The sequence below is a fragment of the Lutra lutra genome, chromosome 3 (assembly GCF_902655055.1).
Source record: "Lutra lutra chromosome 3, mLutLut1.2, whole genome shotgun sequence".
Classification (NCBI taxonomy): Eukaryota; Metazoa; Chordata; class Mammalia; order Carnivora; family Mustelidae; genus Lutra; species Lutra lutra.
In genome coordinates, this window is record NC_062280.1 from 66,161,793 (window position 1) to 66,188,225 (window position 26,433).

A 26,433-nucleotide genomic window follows, 5' to 3' on the forward strand; every position below is an offset into this window, starting at 1 on the left:
TAGATGTACGTATTTGCTGAATAGTTAGGGTGTCAGATTTGAGAATGGCTAGTAGAGGTATTTAAATCACATCAGTACATATATTTCAAACATTTTGATAGTAGCAATAGTAAGTTCGGATATCTTTAATCAATTTCTTGGCACGCAACTTGTTTTTAGAATGCTGTCCATATGTGACAGTTCTCTTCCACAAAGACCTCAGTCCATATATGTTTAGTTCAAAGGTAGAAAAATCTAGTCTGTTGGGGAAAAAGTGTTGGAAATAAATGTGACTATAGATTTAGTGTAAATGAAGTTTTATTCATGGATTAAAATTTAGAGAAGGGATAGCTGAATAATTTCTGTCAGAACTACTCCACTTTATAATTGAACAAATATTTCTCAAATCAATCACACTTTTTTATCCCTTCCTACATTTTCCCATGAATATTTACCCTAACATGCATAGGCTCTCCATGAGAATGACAGTGAATTCAAGTCACAGTTTTTGAAGAGCCTTGTTACTTGAAATATCTTTTTTTTTTAATGGCACATTTAACCAGTTCTCTTTCTAGAGGCCAGCTAAAAATAAAATAGCCAAATAAATTGAGGAAGACTGCAGATACCCAAAAGTTGACATTTTTAAATACCTTCTGTGAACTTTTCACGCCATGCATGAGTAAGAGAAAGTTATAATTTTCCTCAAATTACCTAATATAGGGCAAATCAAAATCAACTGATTTCTGTAAATCACTGTGAATATACTTTTACTTCAGTCATCATCTCAAGACTTAGATGGTTTTTCAGTTTCTTGTTTCTTAGCTCTTTAAAAGGTAGATATATATATAGATAGATAGATAGATATATGTATACACACATATGTATACATATTTATGTATTTTTATTTTTATTTTTATATTCATGCTGTTAATCAGGACTTAAGTTATAGCCACAGGTTGAGAACCTATTTTTCATATTCCCTCAAAGGAAAAAGTACCTGTGGTTTTTCTTGCCATATGTAAGTTGTGTCTGAGATCCTCCTGTCTCCATCTGTGCATTTGGGCTGTGGTGGAGATGAGCCTACATGGCCGCTGTCCCCTGCACGTTGCCAGCACATTGCCACTTCTTGCACAACTTGCTTCTCCCCAGCTTTCTGAGTTTTACCCTCAGGTGGCAAAATCCCAAGTGAAGAGATAGGAAGACAGTGTTCTTTACCTCTATGAAGAAGAACATGTTATTCTGTAAAAAGTCACACAACTTTCTGGGTACCTTGAAGGTTCAAATAAACTATTTAAAGCAAAACAAAACGAATAGACCTGAGAGATTTGAACTGTTGTTGTAGTTGCCATACAATGAAATCATTTTTAAATTACAGTGTTGCTGGGTTGCCTGGGTGGCTCAGTCTGTTAAGCACCCAACTCTTGATTTGGCTTGGGTCATATCTCAGAGTTTTGAGATCAAGCCCTGTGTCAGTCTCCGTGCTGAGCAGTGAGCCTGCTTAAGATTCTCTCTCCCTCTCCCTTAGGCCCTCCCTCTCTGTTCTCTCTCTCTTTCAAAAATAATTTTTTGTATGGTGTTGTCTGTCTGTTCCCTTAGAGAATTTGAAAATTGTTAAATGGGCAACCTGGTGATAATTACCTCATTTCTAATCAGGTAGTTTTCTATTATAAGTTTATTATATTAATTTTATTTGTTAAATTCAGGAAAGCTAATACTAGTCATTTGCATCTGAGAAGGAAGTGTCTTTTCTTTGCCTTGTACTTTAGAAATATTTCATATTCTTTTTTTTTAAATCTCACATGTCTTCTCTTTATTTTTTAAATTTTTTCATTGTGTTATATTAGTCACCATACAGTACATCATTAGTTTTTGATGTAGTGTTCCATGATTCATTGTTTGTATATAACACCCAGTGCCCCATGCAATCCATGCCCTCCTTAATACCCATCACCAGGTTCACCCATACCCCTGCCCCCCTCCCCTCTAAAACCCTCGGTTTGTTTCCCATAGTGTAGAGTGTCTCATGGTTCGTCTCACCCTCTGATCCCCCCGCTTCGTTTTTCCCTTCCTTCTCCTAATGTCCTCCATGCCATTCCTTATGCTCCACAAATAAATGAAACCGTATGATAATTGACTTTCTCTGCTTGACTTATTTCACTCAGCATAATCTTCTCCAATTCCATCCATGTTGATGTAAATGGTGGGTATTCATTCTTTCTGATGCCTGAGTAATATTCCATTATATATATGGACCACATCTTCTTTATCCATTTGTCTGTTGAAGGGCATCTCGGCTCTTTCCACAGTTTGGCTATTGTGGGCATTGCTGCTCTGAACATTGGGGTGCATATGCCCCTTCTTTTTACTACATCTATATCTTTGGCGTAAATGCCCAGTAGTGCAATTGCTGAGTCGTAGAGTAGCTCTATTTTTAATTTTTTGAGGAACCTCCACACTGTTTTCCAAAGTGGCTGTATCAACTTCCATTCCCACCAACAGTGTAAGAGGGTTCCCCTTTCTCCATAATCTCTCCAACATTTGTTGTTTCTGGGCCTTGTCAATTTTTGTCATTCTAATAGGTATAATGTGGTATCTCAGTGTGATTTTGATTTGAATTTCACTGATGGCTAATGATGATGAACATTTTTCATGCATCTGTTAGCCGTGTGTATGTCTTCTTTGGAGAAGTGCCTGTTCTTGTCTTCTGCCCATTTTTTGACTTGATTATTTGTTTTTTAGGTGTTGAGTTTGAGAAGTTCTTTATAGATCTTAGATATCAGCCCTTTATCTACAGTGTCATTTGCAAATATCTTCTCCCATTCTGTGGTGGTGCCTCTTTGTTTTGTTGACTGATTCCTTTGCTGTGCAGAAGCTTTTGACCTTGATGAAGTCCCAAAAGTTCATTTTCACTTTTGTTTCCCTTGCCTTTGGAGACGAGTCTTGAAAGAAGTTGCTGTGACTGTTATTCCCCTCTAGGATTTTGATGGATTCCTTCTCACACTGAGGTCTTTCATCCATTTAAAGTTTATCTTTGTGTATGGTGTAGGAGAATGGCTCTTCACTACCCATCTGCATCTAAATCAGCTATCACTTAAAATCTTCGTCTTATTTCTTTTTTCAGAAGGTTCACAAGTGTTTTGCTTTATTTGTTGCTAAGATTATTCCCAAAACAAACCATATGAAATTATGAGTACTTTATCCAGCAAATGGGAATTTAGAGAACAAGTTTCTTATTGTTTGCAGTGGTTCCCCCCCCCCCCAATGAGAAATGAGTTAATTTTGCTTTCATAAAAACTTGTACATCATGATGAATTTCTGGTGCCTCCTGGAGACAGAGCATTATTTCCAAGAGTCTTTGCATCCCAATCATTGCAAAGGGAGTTCCATCATACAGAACACAGACTTATGTTTTAATGAGGGTAATCCTTCTGGCCTTTTACCACTAATATTTTATTTTGCGAGAAATTCCCATGGAGAACTGAAGTAAGGATGCCATTTCTCATTCTAACATTTGGCAATGGAGTCCAAGTAGCTGGAATTTTACATGCACCCAGGAATTTCTGTTGTGAAACCTACACAGAACAGACTAAGAGGGTATTCTAGGTTCTCTAAATGCCATTCAATATGTAATAAGAAAAAAACAGCATTATCTTAACAGTTTCTGGTATGAAAATTGGATGGCTCTTCCTTGAATCCTTTCAGTTCAGACTCATTCTAATTGACTTTGAGTCAAGACTACATCTGATTTTTTTTTCCATCTCTAATAATTGACATAAGGACAGCCACTGGAATGGGAGCTGAGATCAGGGTCCTTATTAGGCAGCAAACATAGAAGGAGCCCTTGATGATGACTGTGAAGATATCCAGAAACAATATGGCAGAACAGCAGAAGGTGCGGGACATCAGTGAAACAGGTGACCAGACTGGTCTGTTTTGAATAAGGTCTTTGGAATCAGTCCTAAGTTTGAGTGCCAAGAATAAATCACAATATTTCTACTTAATTGCTGCCACCAAAAATGCAGGAGAGCATTTTCAACCTAAGATGCTAAGGTTCCTGCGGCTAAGCCTGTGCCTACCTACACACCAGTCATTTTCAGCAATAACAAACCTGAGGTTGGGAGTTGTTACCCTGCCTTGATAGGGTCCAAGTTGACAATTTATTTAAAAATGTTATTTAGATCAAATTCAGTGCCTACTTAAAGGTATCAAGGTAAGGAGATATAACACATAAAATAATGATTGCATGGCTTTTATTGAAGATGTTTATATATATATATATGTACATGCACACACACACATACATACACACACACATACATACATACATATTTGTTCTCTTTCTTAGTTTCATAATATGCTTTTCATTTTGGCTAATTTATTTGTCTTTACATGATTAGCCTTATTTTTCAAAGGCTTCAAGTAGATCACCATTAAGGCCAATGTTGGCATTTAAATTCCAAAGAAGTTCAAGTATACTCTGGAAGAAACAGATTTACAAATAAGAGCAAAGGAGCACGTGGGTGGCTCAGTCAGTTCTTCATTTTGGCTCAAGTCATGATCTCAGGGTCGTGAGCTCCACACAAGCCTGTGTGTGGAGCTCTGAGCTCAGTGGAGAGTCTGCTTGAGATTCTCTCTCTCCCTCTGCTGCTCTCCCCACTCATGTGTGCATGCTCTCTCTCTCTCTCTCTCAAGTAAATAAATAAATTTTTAAAAATAAATAAGGGTAAAAATATTAGTAAATGAGAGACTGTATTTCTAAGCAACAGAAATTCCACATCATAACAAACCATGTCCAGATGGACAGTAGATGAATCAGTGTCAGAGAAAGATGATCTTTTCACATGGGCTGACCAGCAGCTCCACGTGAAATAAAGGTGGTGCATTTATCATTACTTGTGCCAGTTTCTTTTTCTAATGGCTATGGATAGGTAGGGGGTCAAATTTAGGGCTTGTTTGTGTAGGATTCATCAGAAAAGCCCCATATTAGGATTCTTATTTTGCCTTCCCAATGAGCATTCCAGGAGAAGGATGCAGAATCCTCAGCCACAGTAGTTGGAGAAGTGGTTCTGTTGGTCCTGTGGTGCTGCCCTAAAGATTTTCCTAAAGTAGAGATCCAAGTAATACCTTTCTTTGTTTGAAACTCTGAGGCAATTTCTTCCATAGCTTCAAGTTCTCTGGTTTACATACAAAACACCCTTTATGATCTGCCCTTAATCCTGGTGTTTATCACATTCTTCATAGTCACTGGTCCCCTTTGTGTCTCTGCCACTCTATAGTGAGCTCCCAGAGGGTAGGAAATACACCTTGTTCATTTTAGTATCTCCGGTGCTAGGTCCTTTAAGAACCTTGGGAAATACTTGTTGAATAACAGAAGAGATGAATGGAAATATTGCCGTCCTCTAAGATCTAACATGGCTGTGTTTTTCCTTCCCTAAGGACTTTGGCATTATGTTCCTGCATCACCTTGTAGCTATTTTCTTGATTTCCTTTTCGTATGTCAACAATATGGCCCGAGTAGGGACCCTGGTCCTCTGTCTTCACGATTCAGCTGATGCTCTTCTAGAGGTAAATCTTTCCTTTCATCTTTAAGAGTTCAAAACCTAGTATTCAGGAAATCCCCAAGACCATCAGTTCTTCTATGTTATTCTAGATGGCCCTGGGGGGAAGATAGTATGTGACTGATTTGAAACTGCAAAGTGTTTGTTTGTAAGTTAAATGGGTAAAAGTGAGACTTAAGTCCATACATTCTTATACAAAGAATGTTCATCATCTTAGTATTCTTTAATTGAATAATGAAAACCCTTACTATCTAACACTTAAGAAATGAATGTTTTACAAGTGGAAAATCATTACTTGAATAAGTTTTGTTTCTGGTATTGTAAGTTTCACACTGATATATCTGGGAAGTACATATAACTGAATTTAGTGAGTAATGGTAGTTCTACATCCTGATGAAATTAATTAGTCATAGTTTTTATTGCCAATATACGTATTATCCTAGTATGTTTATAGTGAAAATTATATTTGAATTGTAAAGTAAATATAAAAACTGTGTTCTCTGCATGTATAAATATAAGGAGTATTTGAGGAAATATTGGTTGTATTTTGATAAACTTTCTAAAACATCATTTAGGATTATTAGGGTAGCAAAAAAAAAAAAAGAAGGAGAAGAAGAAACATGCTTCTAGCAGATTTCAAAAGATAAAATCCCAAAGAAAATTTTGATGTGGTATTTACTTTTAATTATGGCCCCTATGAAGAGAAAAAGTCTTTTTACTTTATGCTAAGACATGTATGTAACTGGTGAAAGATAAACTTACCAGAGTAGGAATTTCATGTAGAAGTGGGTCTTAGAATCTGTATTCTGAGTTTTTATTCTTGTTGGCCCACACGATTCTGCCCCTTGAAGTATCTCCTGTCACTGTGAATATAGAGGCGCTCTCAAATAATGGTATATTATTACAGTACAAGCAGAAATTCCACATGATACAATTGAATCTACTATAAAGATGATTAATCAAGATTTGAAATATACACAGCACTTCCTTAAGAACTCTGTTCCTTATAAGGCTATGAAATAGAAAAATAGTCCTAACGGGCTATGTCAGATGATAGTATGGTGTTAGAATTTTTAAGTGGTTCTAGCTAAACTCTATTTAGCATATTTTTTTAAAGGAGAAATATAGTTTTATAAGGGCAGTCTCCTGCAAACCAGTTATCATTTGGTTAAATCCTAAGTATGCTTGAAAGTGGAGATTCATACAGCAATATGCAGTTTTGAAATCAACCCTGTACTGTCTACCAACTTTAATGCATATGGAAATAGCTGGTTGAATCTTTGTCTATCACTTTTGTCCAGAAAGGAAAAACAATCCAGAAATGCCAACAATGTGGCTTAAAGACAAATATTCTTTATCACAATGATTTTCTTTACATTATACAGTAATGCTTGAGAATATCCAAATAATGGGATATGTCAGTTATCAACTATTTGAAGTGGGATCTATGACCTAGACATTTTAGAAAAATTACATGTTTGATGCTTTTTTATTGAATACTATTGAATGAACATAAGAGAAAAATGGTTTACCTAGGCAGAAGGAGGCAGAAGATGCTTTTCTTCTTTCCTACTATAATTTGTGGTATCACACCCAAAGTACTCATGAAATTAAAAGTTCACAATCCTGGCTTCTTCTCAGTTAATAAGTAATTTTTTCTTAGGAATCCATTTCTCTCACCACTCTGTGTTTTACTTAAAGCTGCAGAATTTTAGCTTCTATGGATACTGTCAACAGTCCTTTCAAGTTTGACTCAGCTAATTTAACTTTCTGAGAAGTAGAAGATAATGTTATAAATTCAGCAAGACATCTTCAATTTCTAACCCTATGTGTGGGTGCATGTGAATTCTGTGTGAAAATGTAAAAAGAGGTGATCAAGCAAAATTATGTTTTCAGTGTCTCCTGTTGTTACATAGCATCATCTACTTAAAAATGTGTAGATGATAGGAAAAGGGAGGTAATCTCTTCCCTAATTTATAATATTAAAAGTGGTCACTTAAATTACTATCATAAATTATTAGAGTAATTCTCACAGACACTTGGAACATTAGTGACTTTTATCTAGAAAACGACCCATTAATGGAACTTTGAAAATTATACCTAAATGGATTCATTGAAATAACATGATCTTGACATGTTCTGTATTTCTAAATTTATGAGAATAAGCCAAGAAACTGTCTCCCAAGAATATTCCTTATGCCTGTTTAAGGAAAACCTTTCATTCTAAGTAGAAAAGAGAAAACAATGCAGAAAGGCTCCATATATTTTATATAAAGCTTGTGGCCTTAGTGTTTGGGACTCATTAGACTTTTAAAGGATTACCTAGCACTTTGTATTTGACTTGTTAATGCCAAATTCCTGTGTTGGTGTCTTTGCCTTGCTGATATCCTCTATAATGCAGGAATTTTCTTATTTTTCTGTTTTCCTGAGATCAACCATATAATTGAATTTTTCAGGTTGCTGAGCGTTTTATTAAATCTGTGACAGTCCGTAGTTTTACTTATAGCTAATGTTGCTTTTCACTGAACTTACGGGTAATTTATAAATACTGATGCATGATGCATGACATTTCAAAGTAGCAGGCAATTTTATGCATCTGGTAAGTTCTTATAGGAGACTCATGCATATTGAAAGGAACTTTTCATTTACCAGTTTACTACATTAATATATCCCATTCCTTCCTTTCATAGGCTGCCAAAATGGCAAATTATGCCAAGTTTCAGAAAATTTGTGATCTTCTGTTTGTTATGTTTGCCATGGTTTTTATCACCACACGACTGGGTATATTTCCGCTCTGGTGAGTATGCCAATCTTCTTTTCCGGCAGAGCCGCCCCTTCTTTTGCTTTTGAAATTCATTCCAAATATTTAGTGAGCAGTTTAAAGAAAGTGGGGGGAAGGACTCCAGAAATGGCTTTGGTTTCTTCTTCCAGAAATATTGTACCCTTTCCTCATCTTTTCTGCAGGATAGTGAGAGAAGGATGTGCCTGACAGGAGTTCTGAGACCGCAGAAAGCCGTCTGCCATTCCGGGGTGAATGGCAGACGGCTTTCTATGGCTTTCTTCAGATGGCTTTTCATACTCTGCCAGTCTGGAGTATGAATCAGAAACTCTTAGCCATGAAAGTTTGCAGAAATAAAGGAAACACCATGCTGCAACCAGTTACATAGCCGGGATCCTCCTGTACCAGGGGTTTACAAAGCCTCGTCCCTAGATTGGTAGCAGCAGCATCACCAAAGACCTTGTTACCAGGGCAACTTCCTGGTAACAGACCTGCTGAATCGCAAACTTTGAATTTGGGTCCCGGCAGTCTGTGTTTTGATAAGCCTTCTGGTGGTTCTGCTCCACATTGAAGTTTGAGTACCAGGTTCTGTGTAATTCTCCTCCTCAGCTGTATTGATAGCTAAAACAGATGGAAGGGATAACCTGAAACTAACCCCTGAAATTCCTTTTCACCTTGTAATGTCTGGATGTCTTTTGTTTTGTTGAGAGCTAAAGAAATAACGTGACTGACTTTGGTAGAATTTGACAGTCCTTTCTATAGAAAATAGGTCCAGTGTCATTAATCTTTTTTTTTCTGGAAGGCTCTTACTTGAATTAGAAAAGAAATGAGCCTTCTGTATCACTTAAAGTCTACCACTGATGGCAGATTTTTTTTCCCCCGATTTTAAGAAATTGATTTGAATGGGAAATTAAAGCAGTGGAAATTGGGAAAAGCTGAGAAATGAAGGGAGGCAGTAATAACTTTCCCCAGTAGAAGAGTAACCGTAATAAAGTTGGGATTCTTAAATGAATATGTCTATCACTGGAGTTGCATAAACAAATTACTAACACACACACACACACACACACACACACCCCTTCTCTCTGAGGCTCTCAGCCCTGTTTTAGACACTTATTTACTATGAAAATCATTTCAAGAAACAACACTGTGTGTTAGCAACAAGAATTTATAAAACCTCAGTACAGTTTTATATGCTTGTAGGTAGGAAACACATGTAATTTCGTGTATAATGTATCTGTAATTATTCAGGATTGGGTATCTTTCAACATTATTAAAACAGAACTTAGTAGTAAGAATTTAAATAGATATAATGCAAACAAAGTCCAAGGCATATTTCTCCAGAGAATAATAGAGTTTTTCTTACCTAGGGTTTCTGAAAACCTGAGTTTTAAAGAAATAAGCATCACTCTCAAGTACTTTGATTTGTGTACTTCCCTTAAAGGGTAGGATTAAAATTAGATGCACCCCCTCTCCCCTCTAGCTAATGTGTAAAAAAGCTCTTTAGGTTTAGACAGCAATGAGTTGCCTGGAACATAGACTGCAGAATATAGAAATTATGCAATGCTACTAATAAGATAACTCGTAGGTATGTCCTGTGATGATGCCAGAAACCAGCCACTTAGAAAAATCCTTATAACCAAATACAAAGCAAGAACTTACCTTGCAAATGTTGTAGGACTTCTATTACCATGCCCCTGCATGAGGCCAAGTTTTTCAAGAGGCAACTTGCAGGGAGAAATATTTTATTGTTTATAATACAAGAAATAATTTATATACCTGATCCCATTGTAGTGGTACACAAAATGAATGAAATCCTTTTCAGATAAGTTAAAGAAGTTGCATTGGTGCCTGGATGTCCTTTGTTTCCAATTCCTAGAGCAGAATGGGTATTGTTAGTGTTTAAAATTATAGTGTGAATAACAATAGCAAGTAGTGTTTTAAATGTTTTCCTTAATACTGTGAAATTATTTTTTTTAATTCCTTTTAGATTAGGAAATCCTAGAATTGGGAGGGACTACAGGGTACCAGCTTCAGACTCTCCTCTCAGCCCCTCTGCCCAGGATAGGAATTCTGTCATTTTCCCTAGTCCAGGAGTATTGCTTCAGAGGTTAAGGGAGAAATGGTTTTCTTTCTTTCTTTCCTTCTTTCTTTCTTTCTTTCTTTCTTTCTTTCTTTCTTTCTTTCTTTTTCTTTCTTTCTTTTCTTTTTCTTTTCCTTTCTTTTTTTTCTTCTTTCTTTCTTTCTTTCTTTCCTTCTTTTCTGGTGCAAAATTGTGGTTTATTAAAGCATGGGGACAGGATCAGTGTGCAGAAAGAGCTGCTGTGAGAAATGATTTCCTAAACAGAAACTTGGGTCTTTTTAACTTATAAACTAAAGGTCCTTAATCTGTTTAGAAAACCCTGAAACAGTATAAAAAGCATGTTTGTGTGTGTATTTTTTTCCTGTAGGGGAGGGTGCATGGCTTTAGGAGATTCTCAAGGATATCTCTGGCTCCTTCCCCTCCTCAAAAAAGTGGCTTTGGGGAACAGACTAAGTGTACCCTGCCACTTCGAATTGAAAACTCTTAAGAACGTGAAGGTCTCTAACGTATCATCTGTAGGCTTTCTTTTCATCAGAAAGCATCCTTAATCCCTTCAATTATTCCTGCCTGTTGTTTGCTCTCCTTTGTTCCTGAGAATTCCTCTTCATGATGTTCCAAATGTGGATTGCCTGGTACAAAATATAAGAGAACTATAAACGAGTCTTATTTAGAATGCATTTCTTTTTTTTTTTTTTAAGATTTTATTTATATTTTATTTATTTGCCAGAGAGAGAGAGAGAGCACACACAGGGGGAGTTGCAGGCAGAGGGAGAAGCAGACTTCCCACTGAGCAGGGGACCCTCCCCCTCCAGTTCAAGGCTTGATTCCAGGACCCTGGGATCATGACCTGAGCCAGGGGCAGACAACCGACTGAGCCACCCAAGCACCTCTAGAACTTCATTTCTTTAATGCAGCTTGCCATTGCCTTAGCCGTAAGCTACTTTGACATTGTACTGTTGGTGATCTGATAGACATCTGAGCTCTTGCCAGACTGGATCTCCCTCATCCTAAATTTATCTCATGTTTGTTTCTATTATGATTTATTCATACACTATTATATAGACTGCATGTGTTCATAATGTTGTTTTCAAATATTTTAGCCCAGTTAGGGTCTTCTGAACTACATCCTGTGCCATACTTATGCCTCCCCCTTCCTGCTATGTAAGCAGATGCTTTTCATGCTTTCCCCAACTCACTGAAGGGGAAAGTTGACCCAGGGGAACTCCTGATACACTACTGCAGAATCTCTTTGGGTTGGCCTCAGTCTCTCAACCACCAGTCTGTCGTTAGGATTTTACTTGTTACTGTCTCATAACTGCCCTCATGCCTGCTTTATTTCCCCACATCCCCACATTTTTTAAGGTGTAATCAACGAGGTCATCAAAGGCAGAAGCAGGGGGAGAAAAGATTATGAGGTCCACTGGCATGACTTGATTTTAAGAGACATTTATTGGCTTCTGGGTCTTCATTTCTGGGCACCCACCCCCATCTGATTATCAACAACAGTGAGCTTATCGCCCAAAATTTCCAGTCTTTGCCTTTTCCGTATTGTTTAGGTGTCGACTTTTACCTTCAATATACCACCATTTTTAAAATGTATTTAGTGAATATGTATTAGGTACTTACTGTGTAACCAGTAAGGGGCCAGGTCCTGAGAATTCAGTTCAACACAGGTCCTGCCTTGGGACACTTTGCAGTTGAACCCTGATAGGTTTATCATTCTGGTTTATAATTTTCTGGTTTATAACCTGGGGGGTGGCTAGAGATTACAAATTATTTTATGAACATTTTCTGGAGGTAAATAAGATGACTGGATTGTCAGTGTTAAATAGCTCAGTGGAGCGTACTAAGGAGCTTTGTCAGCTAAATAAGCATTATCCTACATGGAGGCTGTGTGTGTGAAACAGTCAGTGGCTACCGGAGGGAAGGTGCTAGAGGTCTATTGGACTTCAGTTCTAACAAGCATTTTATAAACTTCATTCTCCGAGTACTTGTGCTTCAGGTGAAAAAGGAAACAAAATTATTCTCTATGTCCTCTACTTTGTTTAGTTTTCAGTCCATTCACTTTGGAATCTTCAGCAATATTTTCCAGGTTCTTTCTGCCTATACTTGTGTTCCCACATGAACCACCAGAATTTTTGTAATTTGTGGGTTTAATAACACTTGGCTTATTCTCTATGGTGTCTTCAGTCCATGTCTCACCAAGACAGCATCCCCCATATTAGCCTTTTCAGAATCATACACTGCCCAGATTTTTCTTTTGTCCACAATACATCCTGCTAGAACATCACTGTCCATCAGGCTTCACAGTAATTATAAATTTTCTAGTAGCCACATTAAAAAAGTAAGAAGAAAGAGGTGACATATTTTTGTACAACATGTTTTATTTAACTCAGTGTACTCAAAATAATATCATTTTAACATGTAATCAATATTAAAAATTACTGGTATTTGTATTCTTTTGTTGCACACCAAATCTTTGAAATTGGGTATGTGTTTCATGTTTCTGCATCTACTCAGAAGTCTATGTATTTTAGCCTTTATGTTGTGGTTGGATAGTCAGTGATTTTATCATTTTTGAGGTTAAACCCATCGTCGTAAGCTGTTATCATTTTCATTGATCTGCATCTGTCTTTCCTCGACTCCATTTCTTTGTAATCCCTGAAATTCTTAACAATATCCCCTATTTTATAAAGCTATGGTTTCAACTGGCACAGAGTAGATGATGCCCAGTATCATCGTACCGTGCATCACAATGCCTTTCCCACAATGGCTACTCAATATTTGTTGGGTGCATTAAGTACTCTTTCCTCCTAAACAATCTCACATCTGTTTTCTTAGTGAAGCATTTTAAATTTTCTTAGTTGAGCATTTCTTAGTTTAGCATATGTAGTAGATAGGGGCATTTTCTACCATATTACACAGAGAAAATCTGTTCATTTAGTAAATGATTTACTGCATTTCTCTGGACTCTCTTTTCCTGACATCAGTTCAATTCAGCAACTACTAAGTTCTTCCTCCAGTACGATACTATCTTCTTTAAGGATTAGACTGTAAAGCTGTTGATGAGATACATTTTTGGTAGTTACATAAAAAAGTAATTTCAAAATGATTGCCTCTATCCTTCTGGCCCAGCCAAGACACCATATTGTAAGCTTCATCATCCCCAAACTTATACATTAGAATATGAAAACAAAAAAGGAAAATCTACTAAGATCCTGACAGGGAAGGAAGTATCATGGTGCAGTCGGGAGAAAGACACTTGCTTCGGGTCATGGTCCCCCTCCCTGTGTGTCTGAAGACCAGGGGTTTAATTTCTTTACATCTATGTCCCCACCAGGAAGGTAAGAATAATAGTAATTGTTCTACCTACCTTACCGGGAAACATTAAGGATCAAACTAAATACTGCTTTAGTTCTATAACTATAAAGTACTTTGTAAATATTAAGGATTTTTAAAAATCTATTATTAAAAATGGAAATCCCCTTGGGACATCTGGATGGCTCAGTCAGTTAAGTGCCTGCATTCAGCTCAGGTCACGATCCCAGGGATTAAGTCCCTATTGGGCTCCTTGCTCATCCAGGAGCCAACTTCTCCCTCTGCCTGCTGCTCCCCCCGCTTGTGCTCTCTCCCTATCTCTTGCTACAACAAGTAAACAAATGACTAAAATCATGAAAAGAGAAAGGGAAATTCCTATTATGGCCAAGTAGCTAGAAATTTTTATTACATTTTATAGCCTCCAACTAGTCTAGATTAAGGATCCATAATTGTAGACCCTTTTGAGATAAAATTTTAAAAAGTGCTGTCTCCAGTTAGATTCAGAATATGTTATTTCAGTCACTTCTGTTTTCAGTTCTCAGTGAACATGTAATACCAGATATGCACCAGGTTGCCTTATTCCCTCAAATTTCAAGTGACAGTACTGATCCTGAGCCACCAGAAGTGACCATTATTATTTGTAGAATCTCACAGGATTTCATAAAATGCAAAATGTCAGGCTAGTTCTTTCCTACGAGTCACAGATTGATAGATCATTATCCAGTGATGAATGGGCATACCACTATTGCCAGAACCTCTTTCTTATGGTCTAATAATGACTTTCCACTTCTCCATTCATGTCCCACCAAATGCTAACCCCTTGGCTACAGGAAGGAGAGAGTCAAATACGTACCTTCAGTAGTCTGCTGTTATTCAGACAGAAGTGTGTAACATCTCAGAACGTGGTTTTCTGTGCATCTCTGTCCTGCAAGGTAGAATTATTTGCTGATTTGTACTCTCTGAAAGTTTATGCAGTAAAAAACAAACAAACAAACAAAAAAATGTTACAGAAGAGCCTAGATCATTCTTTTACCATTTTCCATAATAAGATTTGAAATCCACCCAGATGGTAGGGGAATATCATCATCTTCTCTGATTTAGTGTTCAAGACATACTTTACCAAAGTAGTGTGGCTTATATGCTTTTCTGAATATCTGATAAGATTAGTCTCAGAGTTCACAAATTTGGAGAAGCTAGGTTTTTGTTTTCATTTTTCTAGAATCCATTGACAGATTTTTCTCTGACATTTTCCTTGGTGCTGGTCTGTGTTAAATATATTTAAAGGATGAAATCTGAAATCTTTGGTTATTAGGTATTTGGGTATGTTTTTCATAATACATGCAATTGACATCAATTAATACCTTCCTGAGGTTGGGTAGAGATGGATGAAAACAATGTGTTTAAAATGTTTTGCCTCTTTTCATGTGAACATAATAATTTTCATATAATTTCAAGATTAAAAGGTTAGACCAGGAGTCAAAAAACTATGGCCTGTAGGACAAATCAGCCTCATTCCCTGTTTTTCTAAATTAAGTTTTGTTGGAGCACAACCTTGCTCATCTGTTACATATTATGTTTGGCTATTGTCTGCTACCATGACTTGAGTAGTTGGGACAGAGTATATAGCCTGCTAATCCTAAAATATTTACCAGCTGTTTCTTCACAGAAAACATTTGCTAACTCCTGGGCCAGGCCATTAAGAATTAGTCTGATAAGTTATTAAAAAAAAAAAAAAAAAAGGCAGTGGAGGAGAGTGATGTGTTTGTTACATGTATTCAGCCTTTGGATGTTCTCTAGAAGTATTGTCTACCTTAGGCAAAAAACATGCAGGTATTATTAATCTTGTATGTGAGGTGGGCAGATTATGCTCCCAATTAAGTAAGCTTTTTCCTTTGGTGACTTGAATCAACAGCAACAAAAAATGCAGTATCCTAGCAATGCTTTCAGCATAGAATTAGTGTCTTAGGCATTTTTTCCTCCTTCCCGATCACTGCAGAGAACACTTTGCTAGGAGAAAGAGAGAAAAAAAATGATTGTTTGGGGCACCTGGGTGGTGCAGTCAGTTAAGCATCCAACTCTTGGTTTTGGCTCAGGTCCTGATCTCAGGGTCATGTGATTGCCCCGTGTCAGGCTCTCTGCTCAGCACAGAGTGGGCTTGTGATTCTCTCTCCCTCTCCCTCTGCCCCTCATGTTCATCGTCTCTCTCTCTCTCTTAAATAAGTAAGTGGATCTTAAAAATATATATACGATTGTTCAAAGTATCATAAAATTCTGTATCGCCATTTCATCTGTTTTAAAAATATCTGAGTATTGTAAGTGAAGTCTAATGCCAAGGCCAGAGATTTGCAAATTCTATATTTGATCAAGAATCTCACTGATTTGAGAGTGATGCTTTGTGGAAAATCCTGTAACAGATGAAGAACCTGTATCAGCTCTTTCGTTCTCTTATGTTATGATAAGGTGCAGCTATGGACCAGGCTGGTTCTCTCTTCCAGCACTTACCCTCCCCTCCCTATTGTGGTCCCCGGATCTCTCCTGCCTACTGGACACTCTGTCCATGCTCAGTCCCTTTCCAACAGCTCAGCTCTAGACCTCCTTTTCCCTGCCCATTGCCCACTTCTCAGTTTAGACTAGTGCCTGCACCATCCCAGAAACCCTTCCTGAAGAATCTTGGTATGCAGGGCTCTATGCCACTGTTGGGGGAGGCCACCCTGGCCGTGTCCTTTCATTCTCAGAACTTTGTCCGTACCTCTGGGACTGCAAAGTAGTCTAGGAGATGGAACCACAGTGTCAGCGGCATCCCTGGAATCATCCTATTTCTCATGAGAATGTGGCATATCATGTTTTATTAGTTAACTTTTTATATCTTTATGACAAGGAAGCAAACACTTTAGAAATTCCTCATAGGCAAGGAGGAATTTATTCTTTGTAAATCAGTTCTGTGCACTTCACCATGGGCTTGCTGTGTGATAGGCACTGTGTGGGTGTTGGGGACATAGATATTGATTAGGTCCTGAGCCCAGGAACATCCGGCACTGGAAAATCATCAATAAATAGTTGTTAAATGAATAAATAAAATTCTAGAATTTCCCATGCAGTTTGGTGCAATCACGACTGAGACTTCACAGCCCACATGTGTCTTTCCTTATGATACAGAATAGTCTGGTCAAAGAAAACAAAGATGGCAGTGACTCAGTAGCTTTCAAAAGTGGGGGGATTCCAGCCACTGAATCGTTTGCTCAGACAGAATTTATAGAAACAGATTTGTGCACTTGTTATTATCTGCCTTTGTCCACAGCAGATAATAAAACAGAAATGCTTAGAGAATGCTAAATGTTCAAGAACTGGAAATAGAGGAGTTAAATATATATATAAAGAAAATCATAGCACAACTAAATAGATTGAAAATGCAAGCAGTGACTAGGAGCCTGGTTGAGGGCAGTGTGGGGATGTGTGGCACGGTGACTCTTGATAAATGAGGCACAAAGAAAAGTGGGAAGTGGTCAAAAGGTTGCAGGGCAGTATAGGGAGGGAGCAACTGTTCAAGAGAAGGAGAAAAAAAAAAAAAAAAACAACTACATTTCCTCCATCCATGGGATCACCGAAGAAGGTGAATAAATGCACATAGAAGACTGTCCTGACATGGTAATTAATTCTGTCCAAGGGCTCTAGACAGTTGTGCCCAGCCACCATCAGGGACTCCTTATCCGCCTAATATCACTGTCAGGCAAGGTACCCTCGTCAAATTCATAGCAAACACCACATTTCCTAGAGCAACTTGCTCTAACCCAGCTTAGCTGTCTTAACTTCCTGTTTTTGAATGGACCACATACACCTAATTTTCACATACCCTGCTGTCTTAGACTGCTTTGTTATCCCACACAGCCCAAACCCATGCCTTAAATAGAGTCATCAAAAAATAAATGTTTTAATTTGTTGGTTGCTAATACATTGTGTCATGATCTTTGAGTTCTATATTCAGTATTTAGGATAAAATGTTATGAGAAGCATTCACTGAAATATTTATTAAAATTTGGATGAAGAAGGGTTCTGAATACTTTCCATTATTGAGCCCACATAAGAATGGCCAGGTAGAAACAATTCCAAATGTTCTAAAACTCTGAGAAACAAAGAAGTGGTATTTTAATTATATAACGTTTTTTAAGTTCCTTTTTAATTGAAATATATACATAGTAAACTGTATGTAATGAGATGGACTAGCCTGTTAACTCTAACTGTACTGCACAGTAGTATGTGCTAATCAAATAAGGAAATATGGGCCATTATTTCCCAAAACAGCCTCCTGGGAGTGCTCTGGGCCACCTGTGTTCCAGGTGAGTTTCCTGTCCCGTTTCCTGCAGTGCTCTGCAATCATAGTTGGGTGGGGGGTGTGTGTGTGTAAGAATATTAACTTGAAGCAGTACAAGATTATAAACCATCAAATAATAGTAAAATACTTTTCAGTGACTTTTTATTAGCTTTTTGGCTAATCATAAGTGAACAAAGCCAAATAAAGAGAATTTTCTGGTGATCGTGAACTCAAATATTTCCATTAATCAAGGTGTTAGTCTGCCAGATGGTTCTTGTTCTAATCTCAGGGATGTATGAGGCTGTTTTATCTCCTGTCTACAGCTGAAGGGCAAACACCTTGGGAAAGCCATGCCTATTTTAAGTTTGTATTGAAGTGCCATGTGAACACATCCCATCCCATGAAGCGCTGAAGGAATTTTTCTTTGTGTGCAAGTCTCTTAAATCACCTCTCTTCTCCAGAATACCACCTTACGGGAAAAGCACAGTTTGCAAAGTCAGCACTTTATTTTAAAGGGTCAAAACCCTCTCCTTATACATCTATAATCTCTTCCAGAAATAAGGTGCTTCATAAAATAGGTGATAGCTGCTGCCCCAAAGTACAGAAGAAACAGACTTAAATATTTCTCTCAGTCATGAATTATTCATGGAGCTTGACCCCCTTTTCTGTTCCTGGCCACGTGATTGCATTTATTTCAACTTGTGTCCCTCATCCCATTCGAACATTTAATTAGAAGTGGGAGTCCCCTACTGTCAGTGGCCATCACATGACATTTTCCCCATGCACTGGTCTGATGCTGTTGTCTACTAGTCATTCATTTCCTTGTCGCCCTTGCCATTCACTCAAGACTGAGCTCCAGCAGGGCTGAGACCATGTCCCATCCTCCTAAATGCCTGGGGCTGTGCCCTATACCTGGTATGCTCTAAGAATGCTGGTTTATCTTACAGTAGATCCCTATGATTTGTTCCAGGTCTTCATTTGGAATTTACTTTCATAAAGGTATTCACCCCAGGTGGGTAGTTGGTTGACTTATTTACTAATTTCAGTATAACAGAGTGTCATTCTTCTCCTTTCTTTCTCTCAAAATCAGGAACAAATATTCTGAATGCTAGAACAATGCTTATTTGAATTCCCTCTACTCTTGAGCCCACGTATCTTAACTAATCCTCCTACCATAACTTGCCCACCATGGCATGCTATCCTCACAGCTACAGTTGGTGACAAGTTCTATTTCAGGTATAGAATGTTGGAGACGAATTTGAGTGGCCCACACTGGACATACTGACTTATGACTCTTTTCTTTTTAAATTGATTTCTATCTGTCCTTCAAGAGTTTGGGTAAGATGATGAAATTTTGCCTTATTCAGAAAATAACTGCATGCACAACTAGGATCATTGCTTATTTTTATATTCTGGCCTACTTTTTTTCATAAGAAAGGTGAAATAAAGTGGGTGCTCCATCATATATAAATATATCTTATATATCTCTCTAAAAACTACTTATATCCATAAATATTCATTTGCTATAGATAAATATTTATACTTATATCTTAAGTAAATATATTTATAGACATTTATTTATATATATATCAGATAATGAAACTTCTGCTTACTCTTATCAATATCAAATAAATATCACAACAGCTGCTTCCATGAGTTTATGGGGCTTTCCTTTTTAGTAATTAAGTAGTAGTGAGACTATTGATTACTGCCTGCTGCAAAAGGAGTAAGATTGCTTGATACATTTTCTTCATAAATTGCCCCTAATGGCTTTGAGATTTCAGATAAGGCAATTCCATTGCATTTGCATGAAAAGCTAACCGATTCATTAAAACTGTATTTTGCTGGCACTGTTTGTACCTGGAAAGTTTTGGTGCTACGGACAAGTCTAAAATGGGCACAGCATCACTTCAAACCATGGTCAGGATATGTTTCCCCGGGCCAGTATCTGGAGCTCCTTGAAAATAGCCAGTAGATTCCAAACCACTTGAGAATGGATCCAGACTATTTTCCTTTAAGCAGAATAGGAAGAGAGGTTAGTTTTCTTTCTTCAAATCAACACCCTGTCCCCATTCTGGTGGGCAGTGATGACTTGCTCCTTCTGGTTCTGAGAACATCTGAGAATTTCTTGGCAGTAAAAAGTGATGCAACTCCATTTCAGAAGAGGTAGAAAAATGTTTGATCTTCAGGTATATTAGTTAGTAGTGTCATCCTGTAACTAAATGAGTATCTTGTAGTAGAAGAACAAAACATGAATTTATTTGTTCTAAGGTATAAGCGGCTGAACTTCAGCGGAGAAGAAAGACAAAGCATGTTTGTATTGAATGATTTTAGAAATAAATAAAGCCTCTGATGATTATGAAAACAGCTTGAAAGTAAATTAAAACATCAGTGGTTGGTGGGGTGAGGGGTGATAGGGGCCTCACCCAAGGATCTGTATTGAAACAAACACATGTGATAGTCACCTTGTCTCATGCCTAAGGTAGCTTCTCCTCAGGAAGGTTTCTCAGGCAGCCTTTTTGAACCAATCAGAAAAAAACCAGATTGACAGTATTCTATTTATTTAACCTATGTTGTTCAGGAAAAAAGGAATTCACGATATCAAACACTGCAGGGAAGATCAAGGCAAATAGCAGTCACGTGAACTATGCATGTGCTCTTCAGCTGAGAAATGAGAGAGTTGGAATAAATACCAACAATCTCTTCTAGCTCTACAATTTCTTCTTATTTTAATTAACATTTTAAAATGCCTTGGTTTTCTAATTTCACGTTACAAGTGAGTTGGTGACTTCCAGTGAGAAATTTTCATAGCGTGATCCCCACAAGAAATCCTAAGGGGGTGGAAGGTGACAAGTAGGTGGTGGACAAGAAGAGATAGTAGACACAGATGATGTGCTTAAAAAGTTTGCAGTGTATAGAAAGAAAGAAAATGATCATTAGATTGAAGACAGTATCACATGAAGATTTTTATAGAATACTGGACATCTGTGCTTCCTTTTAGAAACAGAAGAGAGAGTACTTGTAGGTGTTAGTGAGGTACCCATGAATTATCAAGAAGAGACTCCTGCCCTTCAGAGAGCTGAAGGAAGGGAGGCAGTCATCCACTGTTGGTTCTAGTTAGGTGACTTCTCAGGTACCATGACTCCTTGAGTCAAAATAAAGGAAGAGATTGAGGATACTGATGATGGAGACTGAGCAAGCTGGGCCTCAGGGATTAACAGCCAATTAGAAGGACAGCCTTCTGAAAATAGGAAGCTTATCTTTCTAAAGTATGAGGTACAGAAAAGAGAGAGAATACAAGACTGGGAAGGAGGTATATGTTGTAGTGACAGACACACATATCTGATATAGTTTCTTCTTAACAAGAAAACCATGGTCATACTTGACAAGACATGAGAATTTCATTGTGATTTGGGTGAGAGGTCCCGGGAAACAAGAACAGAGCAATGACAGGACCTCATGCTTTTTGAGCCAGTAATCAATGAATTGCCATCACTTCCCAAGGGACCTTTATCATTTAATACCAATGACTCAGTTTGTGTATTGTGTAGTGACTGTCCAAATTGGTATATCTCTTTCCTAAATGGATGGTAGCAAAATTCTCCTGGTGTCCTTGGGACCCCAAACCAGTAACCCAAGCTATCTTATGTTCTATAAGACTTCAGAGAAAACTGAAAGCCAGAAAAGTTAAGCAATTGCCCAGAGCCACAGTGAGTTTTCATCATGGACAAGAATGGAAATTATCTTCTGTTTTCTCTCCTAGTGTTCTCTGCTTTAATTCATTTTACAGAGCAGTGTGGTCTGAAGAATAAAGCCATGAACTAGGCTAACTTTGGCTTTAGCCTTGGCTCTGCCACTGACCTTGGGGTGGCTCAGTATCTCTAGGCCTCAGATTACTTATTGATAAAGATATCTATATCTTTATTTTATCTTAAAACCTAGGTCTAAAAGAATGTACAGCAGCTTCAAGGACCAATTGAAGTTAAGTACCAAAGGTTCTGGCTACCTGGGACTTTATTAACTGGCTTCCAGCAGTTAGGGGGTTGTAAGACGAAAGAAAAGTTCATCACGACAAGAAAGCATTTAGTAATAAATTAACCAATTAAAATATTAGTGCCTTCTCCAGTATTCCTGTGTCATGTCATTAGTGCCTTCCTCACCAAACTAGTGCGATGGAAGAAGAGTACCAAAGCAATGAAAGTCAGTTGCCAAGTGAAATTGTACATGATATACAATATGCAAGATTTCATGAGGTCAGTGAAAGTGATGTTAGGGCTCTGCTCAAAACATACCAAAACTGTTGCAAAGAGGAGTTGGCAATGTTATGCCCCAATAATGGGTCCGTGATTAAAGGAACGAGACTGATATAAAGTGAAGGTCAAGCAAAGCTTTATTTCACGCCAAGCATCAAGAACCTAACCAAACGTTCGGGGATGCACCTCTTACAAGAGAGGGCGACCCTTCTCTGTTTCACAGTCTAGCTTTTAAGGGGCTTTTCAAAGGCCATGCGGTCGGGCCTGGCCACGCACAGGTGGCCAATGAAATTGTAACACACACAAGAAACTCCGCAGTGATGCTAGGTGACCAGTTGAGTTACAATTTACCCTAGTAGACATTTGAACCAGCCTATTACACCTTGATTGGGATTGGCGCCCAAAAGGCTCCCAAAGGGCGGGGCCCATACTCCTTGGTAACCAGGGAGACAGTATGCGTGCCCCCACTGATCGGATGTCTCCACCCGGCCTGACCCACCTTTGTATCTGGGCTTTGTTACCTGAAGCTGGTTTCCGGGACTTGTCTCCAAGTAAATCCCCTGGGAGAAGGGGAGCAGGGACAGTTTCTAAATAGGTCCTTACAGGCAAGACCTCTTAACAACTGGAAAAAGGAAAATCAGCAAGAATGGTGACAGGATAGGTACTTCAAAAAGGAAAGACAGGAATTTAAAAGGAATTTGAGAGACCCTTGGGGAAATGTTGAAGCCCTCAAATAATTGTGAATTTTCTGTAAAATGCTCATATACTACTACCACTCAGTTTTGGAGGAAATTATACAACCCTCCCAGTCAACATTCATTTATTTTTAGTTCTAAGAATTAGAACATAGTTGCATTTATAACCCAAATTTGATTAAACGGAAAATAAAATATTTCATGAATTTGACTTCATTTCTCAAAGTAAAATCTTGATTGACCTTTTTTCTGTGAAATTTACATTCCATTTAAAGTGGATTTCACTTTGTTTTTTAAATTATTTCCTTTTTGAAATTGTTATCTAAGTTCCAGTTAGCATACAGTGTAATAGTAGTTTGAGTAGTAGACTTTAGTGATTCATCACTTACATACAACACCCAGTGCTTATCACTAGTGCCCTCCTTAATTCCCATCACCCATTTAACCCAGCCCCTCCCACCTCCCCTCCAACAACCTTCAGTTTGTTCTCTATAGTTGAATGTTTTATGGTTCACTTAGCTCTTTTTTTTTTTTTTGCCCCATTCACATGCGGAATTTTCTTAAATTCCGCATGTGAATGAAATCATATAGTATTTGTCTTTCCCTGGCTGACTTATTTCACTTAGCATAATATACTCTAGCTCCATTCATGTCACTGCAAATAGCAAGATTTCATTCTTTCTGATGGCTGAGCACTATTCCAGTGTGTGTGTGTGTGTGTGTGTGTGTGTATCACAAAACTTTTTTATCCATTCATCAGTCAATACATTTGGGCTCTTTCTGTAATGTGGTTATTGTCCATAATGCTGCTATAAACATCAGGGTGCATGTATCCCTTTGAATCAGTATTTTTGTATCCTTTGGGTAAATATCTAGTAGTGCAATTGCTGTGTCATAAGGTAATTCTATTTTTAACTTTTTGAGGAACCACCATGCTGTTTTCCAGGGTGGCTGCACCAGTTTGTATTCCCATCAACGGTGTAAGAGCTTTCCCCTTTCTCCACATCCTCGCCAACATTGTTGTTAATTTTAGTCCTTCTGACTGGTGTGGTGTGGTATCTCATTGTGGTTCTGATTCATATCTCCCTGATGATGAGTGACGCTGAGCATCGTTCCATGTGTCAGCCATCTGGATGTCATCTTTGGAAAGATGTCTATTCATGTCTTCTGCCCATTTCTTAACTGGATTATTTGGGTATTGAGTTTGATGAGTTCTTTATAGATTTTGGATACTCTAACCCTTGATCAGATATGTCATTTGCAAATATCTTTTCCCGTCCCAAAGGTTGCCTTTCAGTTTTGTTGATTGTTTGTTGGATTCACTTTAAATGCCTTTGAATAGGAGGACTTTCTGTACACAGAACGTAAAGTTAGGTATAGTGTTTCTCTGACTTTCTAAATCCTGTTTTCATAACCTGGTACTAGCACAAAGCAAGCAAAGGAGTGGGGGTGGAACAGGTGGGGATTGTTACAGCATGGATAGCCACCCGCCAGCCAAGGAGTAGAGGGAGCTTGTGTGTTGGGTCAGGAACTCAAGTTGGCGTGACCAGCCATGAGATTCAACCTGTGGAGGAAGTTCAGATTTTCTTCATGGTGTTAATTTTTGTTTTCCTTTCTCAGTTTACCTTGTGTTTTCACATTGTTTATCAGAGAAGGAAACAGGGGTCCTTCCATCTTCCTCCTGCTGGAAAGGGTGTAATAGATTCCATTCTTTCCTGAGCAGGCAGAGAAGTGCTTGGAGTAGGGAAATACTTGAAAGTAGAATGTTTAACCCAGATGCAAGAGATGCATGCTTTCCTGTCCATGGAGGCAGAACAACTGAAAAACATAATTTGAAAGTAACCAATTGGTTCAAATTAGTGAGTGTACATTGATTCTCTTTCCTGTGAGAGCTTTTCCTTTAATCAGCTTAATCCCTCAAATCTCATGGGGAAGTGGCAGTCGATATCTTTCAAGGCAGTCCGTCTTGCTGTTCAGATGAAAGTCTTTTTCTAACCAATTTCTACATTGCCTGGCAGAGAATAAAGCTACTCCTCTTTTGGGATTCTTACTAGCCGTGTGAGAATTAATTCTAAGGGTTTCAGGAGATGGTTATGGTTACTGGCTTGGAACACCAGGGGGATTTTGCTACTGCCCATTCAGAGCAGATACACCACTTTGGGCAATCACAAAACAGTATACAAACTGAGTTGTTAGTGTTGATGGTCAAGGTTTCCAAGAAGTACTTGCAGCTCACAGGCCTTTGGCTCAGAGTGTAGTGTAGAAGTTTTCCCTCTTCCCATTTTGGTAGCAACATCTAAATCATGCGTGTCAGTTGGGTCCCCTGAGAGGCAGATCCTGAGATGGAATTCGGGGTGTCAGAGGTTTATTAGGTGGTTATGCCTGTCAAAGATAAAGAGAAGGTAGCGTGAGTGGGGCAGGAGGAACTTCCAACCATGACATAGATCTGACAGCCTTGGCCTGCCCACCAGAGAGCTTCAGAGCAATGATTGCCTAGGAGAGGAGTCCTGGGTAGGGAAGAAATGAGCAGTCCCTAATGCCCCTGCATATTCATTTCCTGGCTAAGAGAGAGCTCCCAGGACAAAGCCCAGACACCAGGTTGGATTCTGAAGGCACTGCTGCTGCTGGAGCTAGCTGACTGTACTCCTCATGACTGATGGAAGTTCTCAAATAGCATGGAGGACAAGGGGAGTTAGGAGAAGGGAGTTGGGAGAAATTGGAAGGGGAGGTGAACCATGAGAGACTATGGACTCTGAAAAACAATCTGAGGGTTTTGAAGGGGTGGGGGGTGGGAGGTTGGGGGAACCAGGTGGTGGGTATTAGAAAGGGCACGGATTGCATGGAGCACTGGGTGTGGTGCAAAAACAATGAATACTGTTATGCTGAAAATAAATTAAAAAAAAAAAGGGAGATCTGGATGGCCCACCTCCTTGCTTATACTAATGCCGCCATAAATACTGAGCCGTTCAAATGAACAACTCCTTTGGGAAGAAAAGACCCACACATGTCAAAATGGCAGTGTTTGGCAGTCTGTCATTTATAAATTTGAGTCGTCAACAGGGTTCATCAGATTGTATTTAGGGAAGACACATTGCTTTCTTATAAACTTTACTTTATTCTGAAGAACAGTGATGGTAAAGAGCCCATCCTTTATCAAACAGTTTGGTTTAAAAAGTTGCTTAGCAGTAGGATAAAACAAAACAAAGAAGCAATTAGCTTTATATTTAGTGATCTATCTATATGCATTTGGAGCACATTTCTAGAATAATTCAAAAGGGCCAATCCATTCTATGCCTCCTGCTGCTAAATGAATGTGGGAGTCAAGCTGCTATTTTCACAGTGTAAGACATTTATTGTTGATAAAAAAAAATCTCCCACTTATACATAATCAGTATCCTGGCAAATGACTTTGTAGAATTTCAGATCCTTAAGTATAAAGCAGAAAACTCTTCAAAAAAA

General features: G+C 38.3%; 1 protein-coding gene across 2 annotated transcripts in view; it reads left to right on the forward strand.

Annotated features, from left to right (window-relative positions):
- CERS6 (ceramide synthase 6) overlaps positions 1-26,433 on the forward strand; it is a 325,099-nt gene that overhangs the window by 260,316 nt on the left and 38,350 nt on the right. For both annotated transcript variants that reach the window (XM_047722076.1, XM_047722077.1), the window contains exons 7-8: positions 5,416-5,544; positions 8,228-8,334. In XM_047722076.1, coding sequence (XP_047578032.1) covers positions 5,416-5,544; positions 8,228-8,334 — 236 coding nt within the window. The remainder of the gene's footprint in view (positions 1-5,415; positions 5,545-8,227; positions 8,335-26,433) is intronic.